Below are 24,193 nucleotides of genomic sequence, written 5' to 3'. Positions count from 1 at the left end.
ACCGACTTTGGAGGGCTAGTGGCGCAATGGATAACGCGTCTGACTACGGATCAGAAGATTCTAGGTGCGACTCCTGGCTAGCTCGATATAAACTTTAACTTACAACTTGTCCGTCGTTTCCAAAACTCCTCCTCTACATACTATGTATCAAGATGCACTGACCAAATGATAGCTAATTGTCCTTCAAACAGTCAGAATCCTTCATTCAGAGCTGGCCTGGCCCCATTCTTGCTTTTAGAATTACTTACTCGTCATATTCATTTCAAAACCGACTTTGGAGGGCTAGTGGCGCAATGGATAACGCGTCTGACTACGGATCAGAAGATTCTAGGTGCGACTCCTGGCTAGCTCGATATAAACTTTAACTTACAACTTGTCCGTCGTTTCCAAAACTCCTCCTCTACATACTATGTATCAAGATGCACTGACCAAATGATAGCTAATTGTCCTTCAAACAGTCAGAATCCTTCATTCAGAGCTGGCCTGGCCCCATTCTTGCTTTTAGAATTACTTACTCGTCATATTCATTTCAAAACCGACTTTGGAGGGCTAGTGGCGCAATGGATAACGCGTCTGACTACGGATCAGAAGATTCTAGGTGCGACTCCTGGCTAGCTCGATATAAACTTTAACTTACAACTTGTCCGTCGTTTCCAAAACTCCTCCTCTACATACTATGTATCAAGATGCACTGACCAAATGATAGCTAATTGTCCTTCAAACAGTCAGAATCCTTCATTCAGAGCTGGCCTGGCCCCATTCTTGCTTTTAGAATTACTTACTCGTCATATTCATTTCAAAACCGACTTTGGAGGGCTAGTGGCGCAATGGATAACGCGTCTGACTACGGATCAGAAGATTCTAGGTGCGACTCCTGGCTAGCTCGATATAAACTTTAACTTACAACTTGTCCGTCGTTTCCAAAACTCCTCCTCTACATACTATGTATCAAGATGCACTGACCAAATGATAGCTAATTGTCCTTCAAACAGTCAGAATCCTTCATTCAGAGCTGGCCTGGCCCCATTCTTGCTTTTAGAATTACTTACTCGTCATATTCATTTCAAAACCGACTTTGGAGGGCTAGTGGCGCAATGGATAACGCGTCTGACTACGGATCAGAAGATTCTAGGTGCGACTCCTGGCTAGCTCGATATAAACTTTAACTTACAACTTGTCCGTCGTTTCCAAAACTCCTCCTCTACATACTATGTATCAAGATGCACTGACCAAATGATAGCTAATTGTCCTTCAAACAGTCAGAATCCTTCATTCAGAGCTGGCCTGGCCCCATTCTTGCTTTTAGAATTACTTACTCGTCATATTCATTTCAAAACCGACTTTGGAGGGCTAGTGGCGCAATGGATAACGCGTCTGACTACGGATCAGAAGATTCTAGGTGCGACTCCTGGCTAGCTCGATATAAACTTTAACTTACAACTTGTCCGTCGTTTCCAAAACTCCTCCTCTACATACTATGTATCAAGATGCACTGACCAAATGATAGCTAATTGTCCTTCAAACAGTCAGAATCCTTCATTCAGAGCTGGCCTGGCCCCATTCTTGCTTTTAGAATTACTTACTCGTCATATTCATTTCAAAACCGACTTTGGAGGGCTAGTGGCGCAATGGATAACGCGTCTGACTACGGATCAGAAGATTCTAGGTTCGACTCCTGGCTAGGTTGGCCTACTTTAACTTTAACTACAACTTTTCCATCATTTCCAAAACTCCTCCTCTACATACTATGTATCGAAATGCACTGACCAAATGATAGCTAAATGTGTTTCAAACAGTCTGAATCCTTCATTCACAGCTGGCATGGAGCTATTGTCCAAGAAGAACATATAACACCAATAGATGAATCATCCTTTGAACATGACTTTCTTTTGTCACACACTGAGAAAAGCCATCACAGATAAAATAGAAGAACCTTTGGTATGTAGAGCAAGAATACAACAAAACAACAGCAACAATAGACAAGTATGTTGTTTTACTTTGGTGTTTGTATACTTGTGTTTAATGCATACTAATGTATACCAGACCACAACTGTATACATACAATTATGTATTAGCTTAGTGGCACAATGGATCACATGTTTGATGACATATCAGAAGATTCTAAGTTTGATTCCTAGCTAGCCTGGTTTAGGTAAGTGATGAATGTAATAACACTGTGGATAATAAGGAGAAATTCAGTGTTATTGTACTAATTGGCAGGTGGATCCCATGGATTATGATGTAATGGTGGGAGCTGTTTGCCATAACAACCATTGGACACTGACTGTAAGGGGCCTTTTTTATATTCAGATTGTACATAATACATGTTGATTTTATTGTATTATATGTATCTGTTTCTACATTGTCTCGGCAATGCATCCACAACAGAAACGGTCAATTTATATTGATCCGTTTGGAGCTGAAACTGAGGCATTCAATAAGTCCAGAGATATCAACAGGTAGGAGAGGGCAATAGTGAGGTGGGAAATATCCATGTGTTGTGTGTGAGGGGTTATTTTTCACAAGCTCTCCACTAAACAGGGCTTTGATGAGGCAGCGGTGCCTCAACTGCTCTTGTTGAACTGCTCAACTAAAGGGATACCTCACCCACGTCAAAAAGATGGAACTTCATGTGGTGTTATTGTGTGTAAAGTAAGCAATTGTGCTGTTAATATTACATCACTTCAGAAAAACACATTACTGCATTTGCTAAGCTTCCATGCATTCTCAACTTATTTCTTAAAGTTGGCAGACATGATTTTAATGTAGCAAACTCCCCAAATGGATTTTTCATTTGATGAGCAGAAGATAGTCCAACTAAGAATAGAAATAGCCCAAACTTTTATCAAGGCAACAGGTGGGTTTATATATATTTGTATTTTCTTGTTGTGGAAGTACTGGTGATTTGAGGAAATGACATGACTATCTGTAATCAACAGATGATTAACAGATGATTTGTCTCAACTGTATCGGCAGTGTGGTCAGCATGACAGGCATGAGCAGTGGGGTAAGTCAAGTTTGAAACGCTTGAAGTTGATTACTGTAATGTCTTAAATTATGTAACTGCTATGCATGTAATCTTTTTCCTTTCCTGCTAGATTGGATGCACACTTTGTGAGAGATGGTTCCACTGGACCTGTGTCAGTGAACTATCTGTGGACACAGACTTGTCAAACATGCCTATTCTATTCAGCTATCAGTTTGTACGCCCAACTAATTGTTAATTGTTTAATTTAAATTTCCAAACTTAGGTATGTGCAATGTGTACATGCTTCAACAAAAAATTATATGGTTACAATAATAACACAAACTTTTCCATTAGCACATATAAATGCTACTAATTCCCATATTTTTTGTCCATGTGAAAAGATTAGGCTACCATATTTTATGTGAATATATCTTTAATCCATAGAGACATTTTAGGTTATGAATTATAAGGACACAAAGCGATAAAAGAAGATGTGATAAAAAAGTGATCTATATCTTTGTAAAATTCTACTGGTTGCCTAAAAAAAAGCAGCAACTAAAAACTGGTATAAAAAGGACTCTCCCCAGTATTAAACAATGGCTAGACATAATATGTGATATATATATGCAATGGAAAAAATAACATTTTTAAAATGAGTAACCTTCACTGCAGCTATAAAGGCCCATCATATCTCGATCTAAATAATCCAAGGACAATATGGACACAAATTTAGGAGGCCAAGAAATCAATAACCAACTTGTTTCCCTTGCTTTGTTGATGTTTTTTCTTGCTCTTTCTTTAGTAAAATTTACTAAAATATTTATGAATAAAAAGTGAAAAGAGGTGTTTGTGTGCATTGGTACCTGTAGCATTGCCATGCTGTCATCCCTCTTGCCTCTCTGTGCTTCCAATTCTGCAGCTTCGACCATCAAAAGGGCTTGAATATCAAGCTCTCCCCATAGCACACATTCATCAAGACCCTCCTGTAAGACCTTAGCTGCCTCTTCATTAATGTTCTTACCTTAAAAAGACAGTCACCAAACACACACATTTATATGTGCACAGATTGAATGATTCGTCATAATTCTTTATGCGGCACACTGGGCATAATATGCCAAGCCTTGTTATGTGAAATAATGTAAAGGTACAAAGTAAATTAATCCTACATGTATTTCTCAAGTGTACATCCAGTACTAGTGAAGGGTAGATCTTTAATTTGTTTTGAGATTTGAGATCCTTATGATATTAGTGTAACTGTTTTAGCCCAAGACACATTACTCAGAAAAAACATGAAAGAGCATCACAACACATGAGCAGACCTGGAGAAAGGGCAGCGGTGCCACGGATGTGTGCAGCCAGGCTGTGGACCAGAGCCAGGCGGCAACGTAGCCACAGAAAAACTCCAATTCTCTCACTTGCCTCAACTGCTCTGGGACAGTCTCCATGTAGGGGGTCTTTTGTACCCTGTCGACACATACAAGCATACACACCATGTACATTAATCACAGTTCTACTGCTGTGTGGTTATTTGCATATTTTGAATGAACGTGATCACATCATCTTCATCATCATATTCCAGTTGATGACACACTCAGAGGTACCACTTTTATGTTGGTGTTGTCAGCTGTTTCATTCTTGTTTCATGCTGGTTGTATTATTGTTATGTTTACAAGACAGCATACAGGTAAGGCTTTCATATGCATGAATTTATATGAACTAATTTATATAAACATGCTACCCATTCACTTCCAGTCCTGGGATGTGGGAGCTCAGACACAGGTTTCTGAGAGCCAGGTAATCCTCTCATGATTACAGGTGACGTCTGCAGCAGCACCAAAGATGAAACTGCCATTTCTGAACTGAAGGAGGATATTAAAATGGTCAGGAAATACAAGCATAAGCAAACACACACACACAGTACACACACATAAGACCACTGTACCTAATTGCAGTATGTCCTTGCTGCAGGCAGAGGTTGGCCTTTAGAAGATTAGACTCTATTGCCAGTTCCAGGTTCTCCATTTTGCTAAAGCACTGAGATATGAGCTGCTGTGAAATGGAGTGCAACAAGGAGGACGCTCCTTTCAACAAAAGGAACTATAACAGAGGAGATGACAAACATGGGCAAAATAACACAAACAAGTTGAAGATAAAAAAAAACTGCCTCATATTTACTATGAGGTGCCAAGACAAAAACAGTTCAATGAAAAATTACAGGATGTGGCAAACCCCTGAAGTAAAGATCAAAAGGAAAATCCTCAGGAAGTCTCACCTTAATCCTTTCTAGAGTCAGATTCTGTGTATCAAGATCCAGCACCTTTGGCTCTTCCATCTTTAGATAGGAGCTCTCAGTATCTGATCTGTCCTGTTCATGGTGTTTTGAGTTCACCAAACAACCTGTTATGCTGGCAGAAGCTTCTCCTTCAACAGAATCTGAAAGACAATTCCACTATGTGCATAAACAATTGTTTGATACACAGTGACTCTTTTAGAATAAAATCAAATTATTTGTATTTAAAGTGAATGTTAATGCTTTAGTTCCCAAATTACAGCACAGTATGATAAAGATGATTAATATAATGGAATCGAATTTTAACTTTAACTATTTCACCCACTAAATAACCAATCTTGAAGGTAAATTGGTTCTATTTTTTATCATTCTATCTATTAAGTATCAAAGCATGTTTATCTCAAGAAGACAAATACATCTTCAGGATGCTGGATACCTGGAGAAATGGAGAACACAAAAAGGGCATGTCTTAATGTCAATTAAATGTATGATAGTTTAATTGTATGTCTCCATCCCTACTCCAATGAGAGATGTCACATGATCCAAATATAAACCAAAATAAATCACAGAGAGAGGTACTCTAGCTTACACACCTGGCACAGGAGGGCCATGTACGGTGTTACTGAGTGCCAGGACTAGTTGAACGCGAGCCAGGTTCAATCGGAGGCACAATGTGGATCCATACAACGTTCGGACCGTTGGAGCAAAGTCACAGTTCATAAGTTCTTCCAAAGCCTAACCACAGGCACCACGTACACACAAAGTACATTCACAAAAAACGTAAAATGTAGTTAGCACATTTAGAAGTTTTAATTTGTCAAATGCATAGCTGAAACAACAGCACTGAGACTGAGAACAGGTCAATAAAGAATTTAGAAAATCTACAGAAATCCCATATAGAAAGTACCTCAGCATTGTCCAGGAGAGATTTGTTGCTGTAGAATGTCTTGACAGGCTGCACAATAAGCACAATATATAATATCTATTCAGATTATGGCATGTATAAACAAACGAAAATAGCAATACTTTCAATGCTGTGCAGAGGCAGTCTATCTCGCACTAATGTATAAATTAGATCTGCAACAGCAGATACAGTACACATACTCTTAGAGGATGGCAGGCAAACAACCCATGTGTTCACAATTCCATGAAAGATTCAGATTTATAGTATTACAAACAAAGCAAAAACTGTTACTAAAAGTACAAAGGGTATGCTAAGTGTATATGATGTTGCAAAATGTGTTGCAACAGTGATATGCAACACATTGTAATATTACCAGTTGACACAGACTAAGAGAGAAAAAGACAAAGAGGGAACATATATATGTCTTTCTAAATGTATGCTCATACCTGGTGATCGTCTTTGGCAATGTAGTGTCCATAAGGCAGAAGGACACCTATTCCTTGTGTGAGCTTAACTGTCTCTTTTGCAGCTTCAGTGAACAGACAGAGTTCAGTAAGGGCACGTATCTGCAGAAAACACCAACGCAGGTTAAAAACTCTCACTGAGAACCACAGAGGAAAAACGTTCACATGCACATACAGGAGACAACACAAAGGCTGACCTTAAGTATTTTGCCCTCAACAGTGCGTTGCACATCTCTGCACACAGTCCCCACAAAATGTAGGTAAAGAGCTAGTATGGGCAGTAGCTGAAATTACAATGATAGTTTAACACTTAAGTCAATTACATATTTTGAGCATTGCAGTTCAAAATGAGGGCACACAGACAGTGTTTACGTGTGTACCGTGATGTAGTATCCTGTGGTGAAAAGCCAGTGGCAGAGGAAATTAAGGCTGGTTACAGTGGTACCAAGGTGAACCCTGTGAGGTTCAGAGAAAAGGTCAACTCCAGGGAGCAGTTCATCTCTGATGCTGTGGGAGGCATAATGGAGGTCGACTTGGGGTTGAGCCAGGGAGCAGCACAGCACACACTATGGAAGTGGTTTACGTACACACGCACACACAAATACAGGTATGTCAGAATAAATGGACATATACGCACACAGAATAAAACATACAGTCATTAAAGCGAAAACATTTAGTGTCATCATTCCTTAAATAAAATAAAAAACATGTTTGTGATAAGAGAGATTAATATCCCCCGGAAGTATTACCTTAAACAGGTGAGCAGAGATGAGACAATACTTAGTCCGCTGTCTGATATCAGACGTTAAAATATACCTGTAGAGAAAAACATCCCTCAGGAGCAAATAGGTTTAAAGGGATATGTTTGCAATCTACACAAAAAACAAATCAAATCAATGACAAACTTCACCGAAACCTACTGTGCAATCTTAGCAGTGAGCCCAGCAGCCTGTAGACATGCCCAAATGCCAGCCTGTTTCAGGGTTTGTTGCAGGGAGCCACTTCCAAACAACACACCATCCCATTTCTCTACAGCACCTGTGCTCTGTAAGGCACAATCTACAGCTTTACTCCAGAATGAGTGTGCAGCCCTTGAGATAAAACACAGACAGGGATTAAATTATTATAAGAATGCAAGGAAAATCACAAAAAAGCTCAACTTACACTTTTTTGCTGTACAATTGCAGGTGAATGCATACAGTAAAAGGCTGTAAGCTGACTTCAACGCGCATACATGCACACTCTGTGGATACATTTTTCTAACCTTGTGTTACCGCTGTAGAAATGTAGGTTTCCCATTTCATGCAGCATCAAAACTCTGAGGGAGTCATGATTGTTGGCCTGGAGATACTCTGAAGAAAAGTTGGGATGGAAAGGAAAGTCAGACCTTTATGAACATGAGAGCCTGACACATACTTAATTCAGATATTCCATGCTATTATCTTGTCATTTAGTCTGCTGGTACTCTGCAGAACACAACATGTGGATACTTGCCTTTTTTATATAAAGTGTACTATAGAAGCCTTGTCTGGTACTTTATAAGTATTTTGTGTTCTTACTAATGGAGTTGGAGTATGCAGCAGTGACAGTCGGCATGTGGTCGGTGCTGATAGGGAGGCTGTAGAGAGCATTTTGAGTACTGTAGTCCTCCTCCGTCAGGTCGCATGGTTGGATGTTTGGAGTGGGCATAACTATGGGGCTGAAATCCACCAGGCTTGCAGAATGGCTGAGACCTCTGCTCTGACAGTGCCGCAACTGTCCTGCAAAGCCTGGATAGAAACACAGACATGTGTGAGTTTGAAACAACTGATGTGTGAGTATGCATGTGTCCACTTAATCAGAACTGAACTCACAGGGCTGTGTGTATGCCAGTAGCAGTAACAGTAATGAGCGACTATGCTGGAAGACTTGAAGACAATGCGGTCTTCTCTCAAGAGCTTGTTGGTAACAGCTCAGTGTGTCTTCTACATCCAGAGGAACGCACACAAGGGACATGGAGTGCTGTATTTCTGCACCTTCGACACAGAACATATATGCAAGAAAAGATTATCCATTTAAACACAACCTGTCCACACTTGTTTGGTCTTTGTACATCCTTGTAACATTTTGGTAATTTTGCACAATTCATACCACAATATCTCACCATTCAGGCATTCCTATGTTATTTTCTAATATTGAAATTTTTCAATTACAGGGCAGCCATCATCATTTACTACAAACAACTGTTTGTATGAGTGAAATATTCTGACATGACTGAAACTTGCTGTTCAAACCTTTAAGCTCAACTGCATGTTGAGGAGTGGAGTTTGTGAGTGCTGCTTTTTTGTGAATGGATGGTTGCTGTGCATGGTGAGGGATCCACCCACTGAGCAGCTGGCAGCCTGCGTAGCTCCTGTAAGTTACCTGAAATATAGAAAAGAAAGTACCACATATATACACATACAGTACAATACACAAAATGCACAAGTGTACACAAGACATGAATAAATTAGTCATTATACTTTCAATAGGGCAAAAACACATGATGTGAGTATATTTTCAGATTTGGTGGTGCTGAACAAGAAATTACTGCCGACTTCATACTTATCATGTGATTTCTCGACCTCATCGAGTTTTTCTTCTACCTTTCAACTGCATTTGTTTGTGGAAGAATAATGAGATATATGACATATCACATAAAAGGCTGGGAAATGTTGTATTTCTTTTATCTTGCTAGGTAATCAAACATTAGTATATCTATAGAACAGTTTTATTGGCTTGGGTTTCCTTGATATACTTTGACTTTCACTATATTATCATACATAGCTTGAACATGGTTCTGTGTGTGGGTATATGGTACCTCTTTGCCAGTGGCCTTCTGTGTCTTGATATGGTGTGGCTGTGGAACTGCAGGTCCTCCAAAACTACTAATCCTTTCAAGCAGCCTCCTCTGAGCATGGATGAGTAGAGGAGTTGTAATCAAGGCATAACGTTCCCTGAGATAGGCATACAGATGAGCACACACACACACACACACACATACACACACACACGAACACACAGAGCAGTGTTTTGTGTGAAAATCCACTTAATATGTTTATTTCATGCTTTAAAGATTTCTATATATTACACTATTGTGAGTATGTCTTGTATTGTCATGTCTTTCTACACCAACTGTATATTTCCTCGCTGTGACTGATAAAGTTTAAAAATTGAAAATCTCCACTCAAATTCCCTGTAATGATTAAAACCTGGTACTCATCTCTGTGTCTTTTAAATGTTGCTATACAAACCTATCTATAAATTTTACACTCTTAGATTTGTGGCATCAATTTAATCTGTGTGTTCTACAAATAAAAAAATCCGTCTTATTCACCGTGTGTATGAGTTGAAAAGTAAGGCAAAGTGGGCCAGGCTTTCCCATTTGCCACTATCATGGAGCCGCTCCAGAGTGTGCAACACCAAGGTCCGAACCCAACGCAGGTCCACCTGGGTGCTGTCATCCAGAGGGGCCGAGAAGTGAAGACTGGACTCCAGTTCCTCCTCAGTCATGTCGCTGTCATACAAACTCCACAACTAGTAGGGACCAAGATGAAGATAAAAAGTAAAAAACAGGATTGTGTTATCTCCACAAGATGCAGACTGTAGTGACCACAGCAATCAATGGCAACCTATCGATCACAACAGAATTTGCAATCTAGAGGTTTAGTTTTTTTTTTGTTTTTATCTACTAGAAATGAATGATCATGTGTGTGAGTTTTTAAACAAGTAGCTACGTATTTGTATATAGCTGTATGAGATATTTACCCCTAGTCTGTTCAGCATATCCATGATTAGGTCAGTAGCCAGCACCAGGAGCCGAGTGAAGGTGGTGTGCAGCTGTTCTGTTGTCATGGGGGAGTGAGGTTCAAACTGAACAGCTGTTTGTACTATGAAAGCAATTCTACAGCTTTGGTCCCACACAGTCTGACACACACACTGCAGAGTGGTCCAATGGCTGCCACGATGGGCCAACACCTGAAAAAGATAAAAAAAATAGATGCATAAAGTACAGTACAAGTGCAAGTACAGACAAATTCTGAAAGTAAAATAAAAAGTAAAATTATTGTACAGTATGTGACAGAATAAACACACACAAGTAAAATATCTGTGATTTTCATACAATGACACACAAAGTTAGCAAAGCCTAGATTTACACTGTATGGTCATGTGTAATTTCAGAATTTGTTTACTTGTATGCGAGTGTACGTGCATGTATGTGTGAACAGTACCATGGCCTTTCTGAGATGTAAAGCAGCTTTGTTAAGCGAGTCAAGCAGCATGGCAGCAGTGTGCCTGTGTGTCTCAATCTGCTGTTCCACAGATTGTGAGGGGTCCTCTCCCTCCTCACAACTCTCCTCTGAGACAGAGTCATCAGCCCTAACATCTGGAAAAAAAAGAAGGGGACAAGTGATTAATTCAGAGCAGGTGTAAAGTTTTTCTTCCAATTTTTCAGTGTGCCATTTTCCTCACCCTCCTTTTTGAGCCTGTCTTTGTGTGTAGCCACGTAATTCCTATGACCAGAGTGAGAGGAGTCTCTCTCCGAGACAACCTCATATTTAGAAGACTTCTGTCGCTGCGAGTTCCTCCGTACCAGGACACCAGAATAGGCCAGAGAGAAACACAAGGGATTAAACTGGCTGTACCTGAACAAAGCAAATACAGTACACGGTATTACAGGCATAAACACATGAATATACAGTATATTTTAAATGATTCATATTTTAAAAACTAATCATAACAATAATGACACAAATACCACAATATCTGACTTAAGGTAACAAAAATCAATACTAAATGTACCAAAAATTATGCAATCCTGCTCATGGGCAATGGGCAACAATATGTCTCTATGTGTTGATATGTAATGGTAGCAACCCCCTTGGCCAGCTCATGTAATCGATGAAACTAATCAATAGTTCCCAGAAAAACACAAAAAAGGTGAAGTAAAGCTGGTAATCTGTGTGTGAACCTGTGCTGCAGGGCTCCTCCATGTATCTGGTCCAGGCCCTGGTAAAGCAGTGCTATATGTGCCTGAGCCATGATGTAGTTAAGATGTGACTTCCACACTCTCTCCTCACAGCACATGTTCCTCAGCTGAAGCTGCTTCTTGTGGCGTTGCACCACAGACGACATCATGGTTATCAGGTTCTCCACAACCTGTATCTCCCTACACACATGGACAGTAGGTCAGTGCACAATACACAAATGCACGCAGCCACACACAAACACAGATTTTCGCAACACACAGATAAACACACACACATACTGTACCTGTTAGTTTTCACTCTCTGAAGAGTGCTGTGTGGCATTTTCTGCTTTATTTTCTTTCTTGTGTCGTCATGAGAAGGTGTGTTCTTGTTCTGCTTCAAAAAGCAGCAAAAGTATTTATATGTGTATTTTACATTAAACAAAGTAACAAACCCTTCAAAATAACAATAGCAAAAATAATCATTAAATAGTGCATTTCATTTTTAGTTTTAGTTTGTAGTTTTATCTGCTTTCTTTGGGGTTGGGATACATACTTAATGAACTGCACTTAAAGTGGTTGTGAATTTTGTCTACAATATACGTAAGGCACTAAAATTAAAGGCATTTTTCAAAAAATTTGTGAAGCATATGACTACACCGTAAATTGGTGCTTCTTTGCAAAGTCAGAAACCAGAAAACTTTATCCCACATGAAAGATTGGTTTTACCTAAGCGCACACACAGATTCATTCATAAGTAATGTGCATTTAAGAACACCCATAGTTCATTAAGCTTGGCAAGGTCAAAATCCAATGATGCCAGAGGGGCACCATCTGGAAATAGGAGAGATGCCACCCTCAGCTGCTTGGTAGAGCATTGTTCATAAAGTGTAATGCAAAAAAGAATATCCACCCATTTTTAGTATAGCACAGATGTTGAGGATACTGTCTGTCCTTATGTCCTTGCATGTTTATGTGCATATTTGTATTTTCACCTGGGGTTGTTCATTTCCTTTCGGAGTTTGAACACTATTTCTTCTTTTTCTATCACCATTTCCCTCCAAACATTTTGTGGACAGTCCCATCACCTCGTCACGCCTGACAAACAGAAAAACCATTCAAATACTGACAAATCTTCATCAGCGTAGGTAAAACTGCAAATATCCATAATGAGGTCAATAACAAACCACATTAAGATCCATAAATAAGTCGATAGCAATCCACTGTTTGACATTTTGACTATACCAGTATTTGTTTTTCGAAAAATCAGCAAGGAGCTGGACAGTGAAAGTATACCTGGAAAGGAATTCAAATATGCTTTGGCCCCACTTTAATACAAGGTTGTGGTGACCTTCTTCCATGGTTCTCTGGAGTAGTACTGCCGCATACTCAGTGAAATATGCTTTGCGTCTAACCTTCATCACTATCAAGAACACAAACACACAAAGACAGATGTGAATTAACAAGACTAATTATTCATTTAAAGAAGTTTGTGAGTTTATGCTATTTACCATCTTGATAGGCATCCTTTAATGTGCTGCTGGAGATCAGCTCATACAATATGGTGGGATCCTCACTGCCAGTCAGTGAGCGCAAAATCTCTATAGAAATCAAGACAGTTGTATTCACTAAAACATTTGGATCAATGTCTAACTGCAGTATCATCTATTATGCTCTAAGTAGTTTAGTCACCGTTCACAAAACAAGTTAGCCAGCTGAGGGACTCAAACAAAAATGAAATATTTCTTTATAAAGAGATGTGTTACATGCCATTGGTTGTTTTGGTGAATAAGGTTACCAAGTATATAATATAACATATAATATATATAACAGTAGCCTAAAAATGAAAAGTACATGCTACATAATAATGAATATGTCATTTATTACTGTCAATTTTCATTGGTTGATCAGTAAGATCAACTAAGAATAGCATGCTGTATTATTTTGTTACCTAAAGTTTTGAAAGAAAAGTAATCCTCACAAGTAAAAAGTTCTTCTTTAACTTCTTGCTATACACACCATCTTGTTTTAAAAATAATGAAATAAAAAAATAATGAGACCAGTGTGTGTATGCCTGTGTTACCATTGTCTGCGGTTACCGCTGCTTCAGATGTGATTCTCTTCTTGTTCTTCGCATACAGTGCCTTCAGCTGAAGACTTATTTCACCCTTGACTGCAGCATGATGTGTCTTAGACGGCACAGACACAAAGAAACACACAGAAATACTAGAACTGTGGAGCAAGATATTCTTCAGTTGATGAGTATTAAGAATTTTTAATATCATAACATCACCTAAAAATATAGCAGTCTTTTGTAAAAATCTAAAAATATATTGGGTAATTGTATTAATTTCATGATCTATGATCATTCTAAGAGGAAAAATCATGAAAAAAATCACTTTTCCACTCTTCCTTACACCCACAGCCTCATTGGCAAGTCTCATGATTTGCCACTGGGCATCATAGACCTCCTGGAGCAGCCTGCGACCACAGTCCATAACTGCAAAAGCCATCTCATGCTCCCTCAGCGCACGTAATGTCTGGTCAGGAAGGATGAAGAAAGAGAAATTATTTTGAGCAAGGCTCCTGGTTAATTATCACTTGGGATATCTGAGAATTATAAGTTACTGTGGATGAGAGGACGGGTTAAGTATGTAAAATGTAAATAAAAGTATGACTGGAAGTACTTGGAACTTTTATTGTGAACACACATAAACAGAATAAACCTTACACATACACATGCAGACACACCTTTGACAAGTAGTAGGTGATGCAGGCTATCATGTGCATAAATGACTCTGAGATGTTTCCAGTCCATTTGTGTTTGAGAAGACCTGAATTCTCCTCCAAAACTATCAAGCATTTTTTTAGCACCTGAACATCAGAGCACAGGCACAAACACACACACTTATGAATTATTTGTAGTTTGTATTATGTTACATCATAAAAAAGTAAAGTTTGCCTTTGTAAGACAGAATATTAAGACTTGTATGATATGGTTTTTGCATACCTGTACCACAGGGTTGCATTGGATCTGATGAAAGATTAGAGGTGCCAAAAGGCCATAACAGCTTACTACAGCTTGCACGGCAGCCATGCCATCATTTAAGTACATTGCCAAGTCCATAGCCACCAGCATTCGCTCACATTCTGCCAGCCTGGCTTCCTGCATACACACAAGCACATATTATTAATTTATGTTATTTATGTTCACCTTTGGTCACATCAATACAAAAAGGCAAAAAAGAGACAAGAACACTTGTGATGCCACTATCAACAGTAACTATCAAACAAACTGTTTGGCCTTACTTCTTGTTACAGTTTTACAGTCTTATATGTTATTGTTTTATATATAATTTGACAAATATGTATATACTTCTCAATCTAGATTAAATTGTTACCTGTTCCGAGATAAATGGCCCATTGTCACTGAATGAGTTACAGTAGAGCGATCCCTGCTGAATATTGATCTCTGTCTCAATGAAGATGGAAGTGAGGAACAACTGACACAGGTGAGAAGAGGAGCTTTGTACGGTCTGTTTATGCAGCCTTTAGCATGGTGAATGGGGACAGAGAGGGAAATATATGGAAAGATGATAGATATAAGCAAATGCATTGAAATACAGACTCCTTTACCTGAACTGTGTGGATGTGTTTCCCTCCTTACCTTGTGGTAGCAAGTCTATCCTGTGTACTGTGGGACTCAGGGTCAGGGAAGGTATAATGGCTCCACAGTTCCCTGCAGGCTCTCTTTGCTAAGGCATACTGTTCTGTTTGAAATGCTGCCTGAAGAAGGAGTCAAAAAAGTCATAATCCATAATCCTGATTTTTCTCTGGCTCTGTGGGTATCAGTATTGCAGTGCTATGTCTTTTCCCTTGGCCAATATCCTGATAGTGAACACAGCTGTGTGAGTCAGTGTTAATCATTATCATGCCTAAAGGCTCTCTATTCCACCCTACACCCAAATGAGGTAAGATGTACAAATATGTTAGAATGAAAGTGTTGGACAAAGGTTCTGCTGTTCTTTCCCAGGAGTAGTACAAGCACCTGAACCTAACAAGTGATAGGTGTGGTGAGGTGACATATTAGTACCAAGTAGAGACTTGTGTACCTGAGCCAAGTGAGCCCATGTGGAGAGCAGTGGTACAGGCATGGATGCCAGCAGTGGGAATGTTGTCGCCCCTATGGTGTTTCCAAGTAGCTTTCCCTGGCTGTTGTAGGCTGCAACAGCAAACACATATTTCTGGTTGGGAACAAGCCCCTCCACACTCAGTACACACTCACCAGATACTGCTGGTACCTGGAAACAGACAAAGTCAGGGCTTATATCACAACATACATCAGGTCAAGTCCCACTACAAATGACACTCTTTGTGAAAGAAATCAATTTTACCATATTTCCAGTTCCTGACAGGCTGCAGTCTCCAAGGCGGACTTTCTGGTTAATGCCCTCAGCTGCACGGCCACAAAGCTGGTACCAGCACACCTGTAAAGAAAAAAAAGTACAAAGAGAAAGATAAAAAAGTATATAAATTACACTGGATTATTTGCTACTTGTTAGGTTAGTAAAACAACCACATAATTAAAATCAGATCTCACCTGTCCCTCCAAATTATAAGGTGCTGGAGCAAAAGTTAAGGAATGGTCAGTGCGTGAGAGTAGGATGGGGGGAGGTGGAGGGTTTTCCTCTTCTTCCTTCAGTCCTTTGTCTTTATTTTCAGCAGGTGTCTTAGAGGTGGTGGAGATATGCAGTCGCCTCTCCTCTACTCCTGCTTTCTCTATCAGGATGGAAGCCTCCTGGCAAAAACACAACACATGGACAAACCAGTTGAATATTGATTACATTTAAAGCTCAATTCAATCACCAGTCCTTAATAAAAGTGGCTACATCTGAGTCTGACACCCTACTTACACAGTATGTACTGAAGTTAAATGTGCCACTGAGGCTCTAAGTGAAGGTTTAAAGTCCAAAAACTGACTACACTAGTTGATTTCATTATTTAGCAGGCCTTCAGTCAAAGATGTAACCGGAGGTACCACCAGAACCAAGAGAGCATTTATTACAGTTAAGCCTTATTAACAGGATAATGGCTCTGTCTTAAGTGTTACTTACTATTTTTCAACATACATAACATTATGTGGAAATATATCAACAGCTGGCATGAGATGATATCAACTTTTTTTTTACATTACATGTGTATTTGTGGGTTAGTCTAACAAAGTATGAATCATGCACATGTAACCTCTAGCAGACTCTTGGTTTTGCTGCTCTTATTTGGTCCCATGCTGTTGTACACCAGTAAGGCTTTCTGGACCAGAAAAAGAGCTTTGGACACCTTGTTCTTCTTGATCCGATCCAACAGTTCAGACTCTGCAACTAGACACAAGAATGGAAGTATCAGGAGAAGCCACTTATTTAGACCCATTATTTGTGTCTGGAACTAGGCATGATTTATTGGTAGACATCTAATTTTTAAATCGATATTCTTTTGGAATATTTACATCAACTAAGTTCTGTTTGTGAATCATCAAATGCAGGAGCAGGAAGTTTCACCATTTCTATTAATGTAAAATGGAGTACAAACTCAATGTAATTAATCAGTGATGAGTAATTTTGTCAGTGCGATAGTGAGTCTGACCTGCATTAAGCTGCAGTAACTTGAGGGAAGCTCTGTGGTGGATGATGTCTAGCTCTAGATGAAGGTCTGTGGCCAGCAGGGGCACACGTGTGGACTGAGTGTCTTGAGAGCCTTTCATATCTGAATCTGCCTTAGTTTCCACTTCTTCTTTTTCCTTCTTACTTATTTCATCGTTCTCATTTCCCTCTTCTGATAGGGAAGGAGTTGATGGAGGGAGGGGACAAAATTTCTATCAGAACAAGAGCAAAACAGGTTTTAGCAGCACTCAACCACTGTATATTCTCACTGTATACTGATTTATTTATAATTTTAATGTATATACAGTACTGAGATCAAACTCAAGGCAACGCCTGGTTTAGAACTTAGAACACTTAAGTTTTACTGTGTTGAACAGGTTGACTGCCTACCTGCATAAAAGCAGAGTCAGTGATTGCTGAGCAATCTTGGGGTAGCAGTGTAGCTATGCCCTTTGCCAATGCTTTAAGACCTCTCCTCACCAACTCACACACCTTCTGAAGCATCTCTGTACTTGAACTCTACAAGCACATACAGACACAAATATTCTACAATGCATTTAAGTTTGCAATATTTTTGAAAAACCATACACAGAATACTGTTTTTTTTAACCTTGGCAATACATGGAAGTATAATTTGAGTCTATACAGTTCAACCATTCACATACCTCATGAAGAGAGAAAGGGCATGGTTTCACACCATCACTGTCTGCTTCAGGAGCTGCTAGACATAAGACATTAGAACAATCATACTGTCATAACTATGGTGTGGGAAAACATTGTATATACTGCATATTATGAATAATGTGTGTGTGTGTGTGTGTGTGTGTGTGTGTTTGTGTGTGAGAGATAGATAGATAGATAGATAGATAGAGAGAGAGAGAGAGAGAGAGAGAGAGAGAGAGAGAGAGAGAGAGAGAGAGAGAGAGACTATGGTGGAAGTTTCCCAGATGCCAAATACAAGACTGAAATTCTATTACGATCAAGCACAAAAGTGATTTCAGCTGTCCTACAGACCGAGACAGGGCATATGGTGGAACCTTATCCCTTACCTGGACATTGTGTTTGATTACTGCTTTCAGCTGCACTTTCTAGCAGTATGGCCAGTGTGTGGATCATCTCTGTTGTCATTATGCAGTCCACAGTTGCCAGATCAGAGGCAAAGGCCACCTCACACAGCCTAGATAGACACCACAGCCACTGCAAATATGTTTAAAAATAATACCACACACAAATTAACAGAAATAAGTAGTTTATGTGTGCATATAATATACTGTGAAATTTCTAAGTAAATATAAGTTCCTGTATGTGTTTTATCCTGTTCAAATCAAAGTTATAGTTTAAACAGTCCAATACTCTACAAACTGCGTTGATAAGAAAAACTATGGTCACTGTAGATGAAAAAGTAAACCGTGCTTACCTATTTAAATACGTACCTTATCGTAATTATCAACCTTCTCAAGGTAGTGTGTAAACTCTGGGTTTTGCAGCTTATCCTTTTGCATCACCACCTTTACTTTACCCCAGATAAATAAAAAAACATCCAAAACCAGGTCCTCGTCTGGCTGTACCTCCTACAAAAACACACACATACATACATAACACACACATACACAGACTAAAAAGTCCTGTGCTGAATTAATTTTCATCTGAACTCTACTTGCAGATCAACCCCAACACAAGCATATACACAATATGGAAACTTACAGGAGCGCAGCCACAAACAGTGTTGTGCAGGGTGTCTACCAGGCAAATGAACTCATCACTCATTGAGAATGAAGACATGTGTCTGTCTGTTGGAAACATCAAACACCAAACTCACATTAAAATTCAGACACAGCTGAAATAAGTGTTGGATATTTTGTAATCAAGTAACTGAGGGCCAGTGTTAAGCATCTTATTAGAACCTAATGCTAGGTTATGAACAATCTCAAAGCATGTTAGCTAATATTCAACAGGCATTAACCAGATTAAGATAAAACAGTGCCCCTCATCATTTAAAGTACTTTCTGTTCGAAGGCAACCACAATCAAAGAAAATAAGCCAAAAGACTAATGAAGTCTGGATATCAACAATAAATCAATTACGAGAAGATGTTGTGGACAAAACCCAGTTTCTATTAATCAATCAATTTATCTAAAAAGGTTTCGAGGCCTATATATTGCACAATTTAGTTTTGCTACCATCAATCACGTTGTCATCTTTAGGACGGCTCCTCTGGGAACACAGCAGACTGTTGAAACTGTCGAGTAAAGCAAGCTCCATCTCTGCCTTCCTGAATGACTGACCTTCCACACCCTGATACAGAGAGACAAAAAGAGACTCTCACTCAAGATCATTCAGGAATACAACACACATTAAACTCAAACTGGAAACACAAGAATACAAAAGTGATAACTGATAGAATGTATTCCCCTTTTTATGAATAATAAGACTGCAGTAGATGTGTGTGTGCCACTCACAGACAAAACCTGTAGCATCTCTTTGACAAGTTCAGTGAATGTATCTGGCTCCTTGTACTGAAATAGCAGCTTAATGAACCTCACTGCAGACATGATGGGTACTTTGTTTTCACCTAGTAACACAACATCACATCATTGTGACACAATTTTTCCAAACCACTGCACAACACAAACACCTTGCACTGCATCATAAAGTGGTGTATAACATGTTGATGGTAATGTAAGAAAAAAGGACAAAGAAGACTAACCTGTAATGGCTGAATCCATTAGAGTGGATGTCGATGTCAGTGTACTAAGACACATGTATGGTTGGTCATCATACCTTTGCTCACTAGTAGTTGTTACTCCTTAACATACAGAAACAAAACATGTTACACAAGCTCATTACTTAATATATAAAGTGAACATTCTACACCTTAAATACCCATTTACATTTAAACAATTACATCTAAGGGGTCTGCTGCACCTGTATGTTTGCTCTTAATCACATACTTACTGTAATTACTAGAGAGTCTTTTTCTGCTATGTGTTCGTATTACTAACCAGATAATATACTGATGCCAGCAGACAGGAGTTCCAGGATGACTTCCTGCAGCTCTGGTTCATCTGGCATCCTCGTTTGCAGTGGGTGTCTGGTGCTGTCCCAAAGTGCTTCTAAGATGCCCAAGAACTGTGCTGCACTGTTGTCAAACAGTCCCATTAGCATACGCTCTGTTGCAGTACGGGGCCATGGCACCTACAGTGGATGCAGTCAGACATACAATTCTAGGTAATGTAACAAGAACAAAATTAGTCTACAACCTAAGCAAACATCCTGAGCCTCACTCCATTATAATAAAGACAGTAAAGTAAGGCTTAAAAAACTGCAAAGTAAACTGTTTATTTAATAATTTAACAGGAGTTAGCATGTGTTTGGATGGTCTACTACATTGAATATGTCCTTTAAATTGACAGTACACTTAAGTCTGATATTTAACACTGAGTATGATGACACTTCATTAAAGTGGATCTAATTACGTTAGGCATGTCCTTAAGGGTGCTTTTGGCTTTGACTCTGAACGTTGGTTTGGGTCTCCTTTTGGTCTCATACACTGCCCGCTTGAACATCATGGCACCCAGCTGGAAAAAAAAGATCTCAATCACTTTTAATTTGATAAACCAAAAAAAACCATATCACTATTGTAAAGGCAAATGTAATAAACTGTTAACTTGGGATCAGAAAGTCACAAGTCACAAAATGCATACATCTACAAAAGGCAACAATCTGTATGTGTCTGTATTGTAGTTACACACCGAGAGGTTTCTCAGTGAGAAAGACGTTATGAATTGAGAGCCAGTTAATGCTAATGAGGCATGAGTTGAGAAAGAAGGAATGTGGCTTCTCATGCTTGGGCAGTGTCCACTGGACTTCACATAGTGCTTTAATTTATTATCATTGTATGTGTAGATTATATATGTAGATTGGTATTTGGTTTTATATTTACATGCACTACATGTTCCTTGCATCCTTTTAATGTTTTTCTCTCCTGACTGTGAAACTCACTGTCAGTGAGAAATGCAAATGATATCTACTCTATATTTTATCCAGTAACAGTAGTAAGAGTATGTTTTGATGAGAGTAGGCTCCTGCCTTGATAGACGCCTCTTTATAAGCTCTCTGAGTCTCTCTGGTGGCAGGAACTTCACTCTGCTCCTCCAGCTGTGCTAGCTCATTGATTTTTCCGAGGGCTCTCCTGGAAAATTCCTGAAAGTATTTGGAGACACACAAACAACTCCACAAATATGGAATAGGACTTGCAGAAAAAAATCAGAAATTCAGTTTAAGAACCTTTTCTATGTGACTTCAATATTCATTCAACATGTCCATGCATAATAAACCTGTGACCAGTATTTTATATTAACATGGAGAATGTATTATTTAATTATGTGTTTGAAACAGTAAAATCTTGATACAGCAAATACATGAACATCAAAGCAGAATTTTATTATATAATCCTTGGTAATTAGGACTATATAATAAAATTCAGCATATTAACACCAGGTAAACTGCTGTAAAATTGGCTATCGGAAAACTGCAGACAGATTGAGAAAGGCTGTACGTTGGTATTTATAACTTGTTATTATCAGCCTGTGAATAGTCTGTTGACATTATGATGATTGTGTGTTTGTAGGTGTCTGGATGCATATTATGTGTGTCTTTCACCTCCGCCTGCACTGCAGCCTGGTTGTCATAGTAACAGTGACAGACAGCACAGTAGAGTGTGACAATCCATGGCAGATACTTCGCAGTCATCAGTGGAATGGAGAGCTCAAAACTGATGCCTGCCCACAGAAGGTACTCCAGTGCCTGAATCAGATCACAATTGGTGGCATAAAGTATTCTAAAGCATGACACTCAGACAATTATATGTACAATATAACTCACAATAATTTCTGGTTGTATCACATCATTCATTGGGTAAAAATACCATAATCAGTTTTAGGAGTTGCATGTTGTCTTTTTTTAGTCACAATACTTACCCTATACTATACCCTATATGTACTATACCCTATACAATACTAACCTGAATTCTAACACACCAGAAGGAGGGTAAGGACACCAGCCAATGTGCAAAAGAGAGTGAATCTCACGTCAATCAAACTCACTTTCCAAAACTCATATAGTTTTTCAGTCATAATTAGCACAAACCACACATCACATACTATTATTTACTCATCCACTCTATCTTTCCCTTTAGAGTGTATTAGATGTGGCATGGCAAAAACAACCTTTTGAAAAGACTCTTTAGAGGATGAATAGTCTATAACAGCTGAAACAAGATATACAGTACTATACGTTCCATCTATCATCTATCTCTGAGTACCTGTGCACTACAATTCATGGCCATCAGATAACGACAGATGGTGTAGATATGTAATGAACCTGGAAAAGATGAGAAAGAAAAATAGAAAGATGCATAGTATGAGGTTAGTTCTGCTATATGACATCAAATACAGTTGAATTCTATAATTTCTTACTTTAATCTAACAACAGATGAACTACCATTACTTATATTGAAGCATGCTATGTAATTTTCACTATATCTTGTTCTTGTGCTAACATATTTCCAGGAATCATAGGGTACCCTTGGAAAGTTAACCTGTTACTCTGACGGCATCAGCTTTGTTCACAATGTTAACTTAGTGGATACACTCCTTGCATCTGGAACGTCACAGGCCCTCTATATTGGGCACATTATCAAAATCTTCTCTTTCTCTTTCTCAGACTTTCACAACTCAAATAGTTTTTCCTAAATTTTCTGTCAGACAAAAAGCAAATACTGAACAAATTACATAAGTTGTACAAATATACCATTATATATTTGCCAGCAGAGGTGTTCATGTTGCTGAAAAGCCTGCATCATGATCCTGATGAAGTTCAGCACACGCAGCAGTTTACAGAGTCCCTTCTGGCTGAGGACGCTGTGCCTTTTCTCCAGCTCAAATATACACAGGGCACAGCCCTGCATTGCACGGATCTACACACACACACACACACACACACACACACACACACACACACACACACACACACACAAACACGTTCCATATATACAGTATATCAGGGTTCACATACAAACGTCTCAAAATATCAATGACCTCTCTCCACATGACAACATCTCTTATGAACTAAAATAACAAAATAGAATAAGCATTTTTCACTTCACAGTCAGACTGTCAGCAGTCAAACATACCACACAAAGACACACTACAGACAAGCTTGCATAATACAATATACCTTCAAGGCAAAGGCATCTTTGTCTGTATCAAAACCTTCAGGGAAGAAGCAGGCCATGAAGTGGTCCACATCTGTGATGTCAGTTATTTTCACTGTGCTGAATTGCAGTAGGTGGAGAGTGTAGCCCTGCCAAAGAGCCAATTGGTACAACTACAAACAAAGAGGATAGGGAAGAATAACTTAATGTCAACCATGTGCTGTGCAAAGGACATCTTGGTCAATTCCTGCAGTCAGTTTTGCAGGAGTAAAAAAATTAACTGGCTAATTATGGGACCAGCACTCAGCTGCTACAGCAGTTATGTACTGATGAAGTCTAAGAAGGGGAAAGAAGCAAGCAGTAGCAGTCAACATTGTAGTACAAGAGGTTGTTAATGTAGAATAGACAAGACAAACTGTATATGTGCAGCAACTAATAGTACAACTTAAATTTATCACATTACGACATAAATTACGATGATTATTAACCTAAAGCATTTGGCAGCAGCTTCACCTGACTGACTAATATCCTAACAAGCATACTATGCACAGCAACCAATACTGACCAGGGTTCCTTTCACCACCCTGATTATGTGGAGTGATAAAATAATGAAGCGGGGACTGAATTAGTTTTTGATGGAACACAACATTTTGTTGGAAAAGCAATCAACTTCAGTTGTGGAAACTACATAACAGCTGGTATTATTGAG

At 39.0% G+C, this 24,193-nt stretch overlaps 1 protein-coding gene and 7 non-coding genes across 8 annotated transcripts; 7 read left to right on the top strand and 1 right to left on the bottom strand.

The window, feature by feature from the left end:
• The first annotated feature begins 12 nt into the window (after positions 1 to 12).
• Positions 13 to 85, top strand: trnar-acg. Its single transcript has one exon. It is a non-coding gene; the product is annotated as a tRNA-Arg (tRNA).
• A 194-nt stretch (positions 86 to 279) lies between these two features.
• On the top strand, positions 280 to 352 carry trnar-acg. The gene has a single exon. It is a non-coding gene; the product is annotated as a tRNA-Arg (tRNA).
• Positions 353 to 546: 194 nt separating this feature from the next.
• On the top strand, positions 547 to 619 carry trnar-acg. Its single transcript has one exon. It is a non-coding gene; the product is annotated as a tRNA-Arg (tRNA).
• A 194-nt stretch (positions 620 to 813) lies between these two features.
• Positions 814 to 886, top strand: trnar-acg. The gene has a single exon. It is a non-coding gene; the product is annotated as a tRNA-Arg (tRNA).
• Positions 887 to 1,080: 194 nt separating this feature from the next.
• trnar-acg lies at positions 1,081 to 1,153 on the top strand. The gene has a single exon. It is a non-coding gene; the product is annotated as a tRNA-Arg (tRNA).
• Positions 1,154 to 1,347: 194 nt separating this feature from the next.
• On the top strand, positions 1,348 to 1,420 carry trnar-acg. The gene has a single exon. It is a non-coding gene; the product is annotated as a tRNA-Arg (tRNA).
• Positions 1,421 to 1,614: 194 nt separating this feature from the next.
• Positions 1,615 to 1,687, top strand: trnar-acg. The gene has a single exon. It is a non-coding gene; the product is annotated as a tRNA-Arg (tRNA).
• A 1,966-nt stretch (positions 1,688 to 3,653) lies between these two features.
• cfap54 (cilia and flagella associated protein 54) lies at positions 3,654 to 23,238 on the bottom strand. The gene is made up of 46 exons (XM_022762685.1): positions 23,169 to 23,238; positions 22,594 to 22,652; positions 21,933 to 22,076; positions 21,360 to 21,473; positions 20,747 to 20,848; positions 20,273 to 20,465; positions 19,730 to 19,842; positions 19,451 to 19,565; positions 18,975 to 19,060; positions 18,704 to 18,841; positions 18,320 to 18,467; positions 17,763 to 17,789; positions 17,254 to 17,442; positions 16,858 to 16,991; positions 16,214 to 16,411; positions 16,008 to 16,100; positions 15,726 to 15,914; positions 15,281 to 15,399; positions 15,015 to 15,162; positions 14,624 to 14,779; positions 14,031 to 14,153; positions 13,697 to 13,802; positions 13,125 to 13,214; positions 12,910 to 13,036; positions 11,617 to 11,814; positions 11,118 to 11,290; positions 10,877 to 11,031; positions 10,413 to 10,622; positions 9,982 to 10,181; positions 9,466 to 9,601; positions 8,993 to 9,029; positions 8,471 to 8,641; positions 8,186 to 8,359; positions 7,891 to 7,978; positions 7,547 to 7,717; positions 7,376 to 7,442; positions 7,007 to 7,192; positions 6,824 to 6,910; positions 6,609 to 6,728; positions 5,852 to 5,993; positions 5,241 to 5,401; positions 4,911 to 5,065; positions 4,707 to 4,827; positions 4,288 to 4,432; positions 3,832 to 3,989; positions 3,654 to 3,665 (listed from the first exon to the last, which is right to left on the bottom strand). Exons 1-46 carry the CDS (start codon positions 23,236 to 23,238, stop codon positions 3,654 to 3,656), a joined length of 6,048 nt encoding a protein of 2,015 aa, XP_022618406.1.
• Positions 23,239 to 24,193: the final 955 nt, after the last annotated feature.

Source organism: Seriola dumerili, unplaced genomic scaffold (genome assembly GCF_002260705.1).
Source record: "Seriola dumerili isolate Sdu_G_001 unplaced genomic scaffold, Sdu_1.0 BDQW01000449.1, whole genome shotgun sequence".
NCBI lineage: Eukaryota > Metazoa > Chordata > Actinopteri > Carangiformes > Carangidae > Seriola > Seriola dumerili.
Note: the sequence above shows the minus strand (reverse complement) of the source record. Positions and strands in the feature narration are given on the sequence as shown.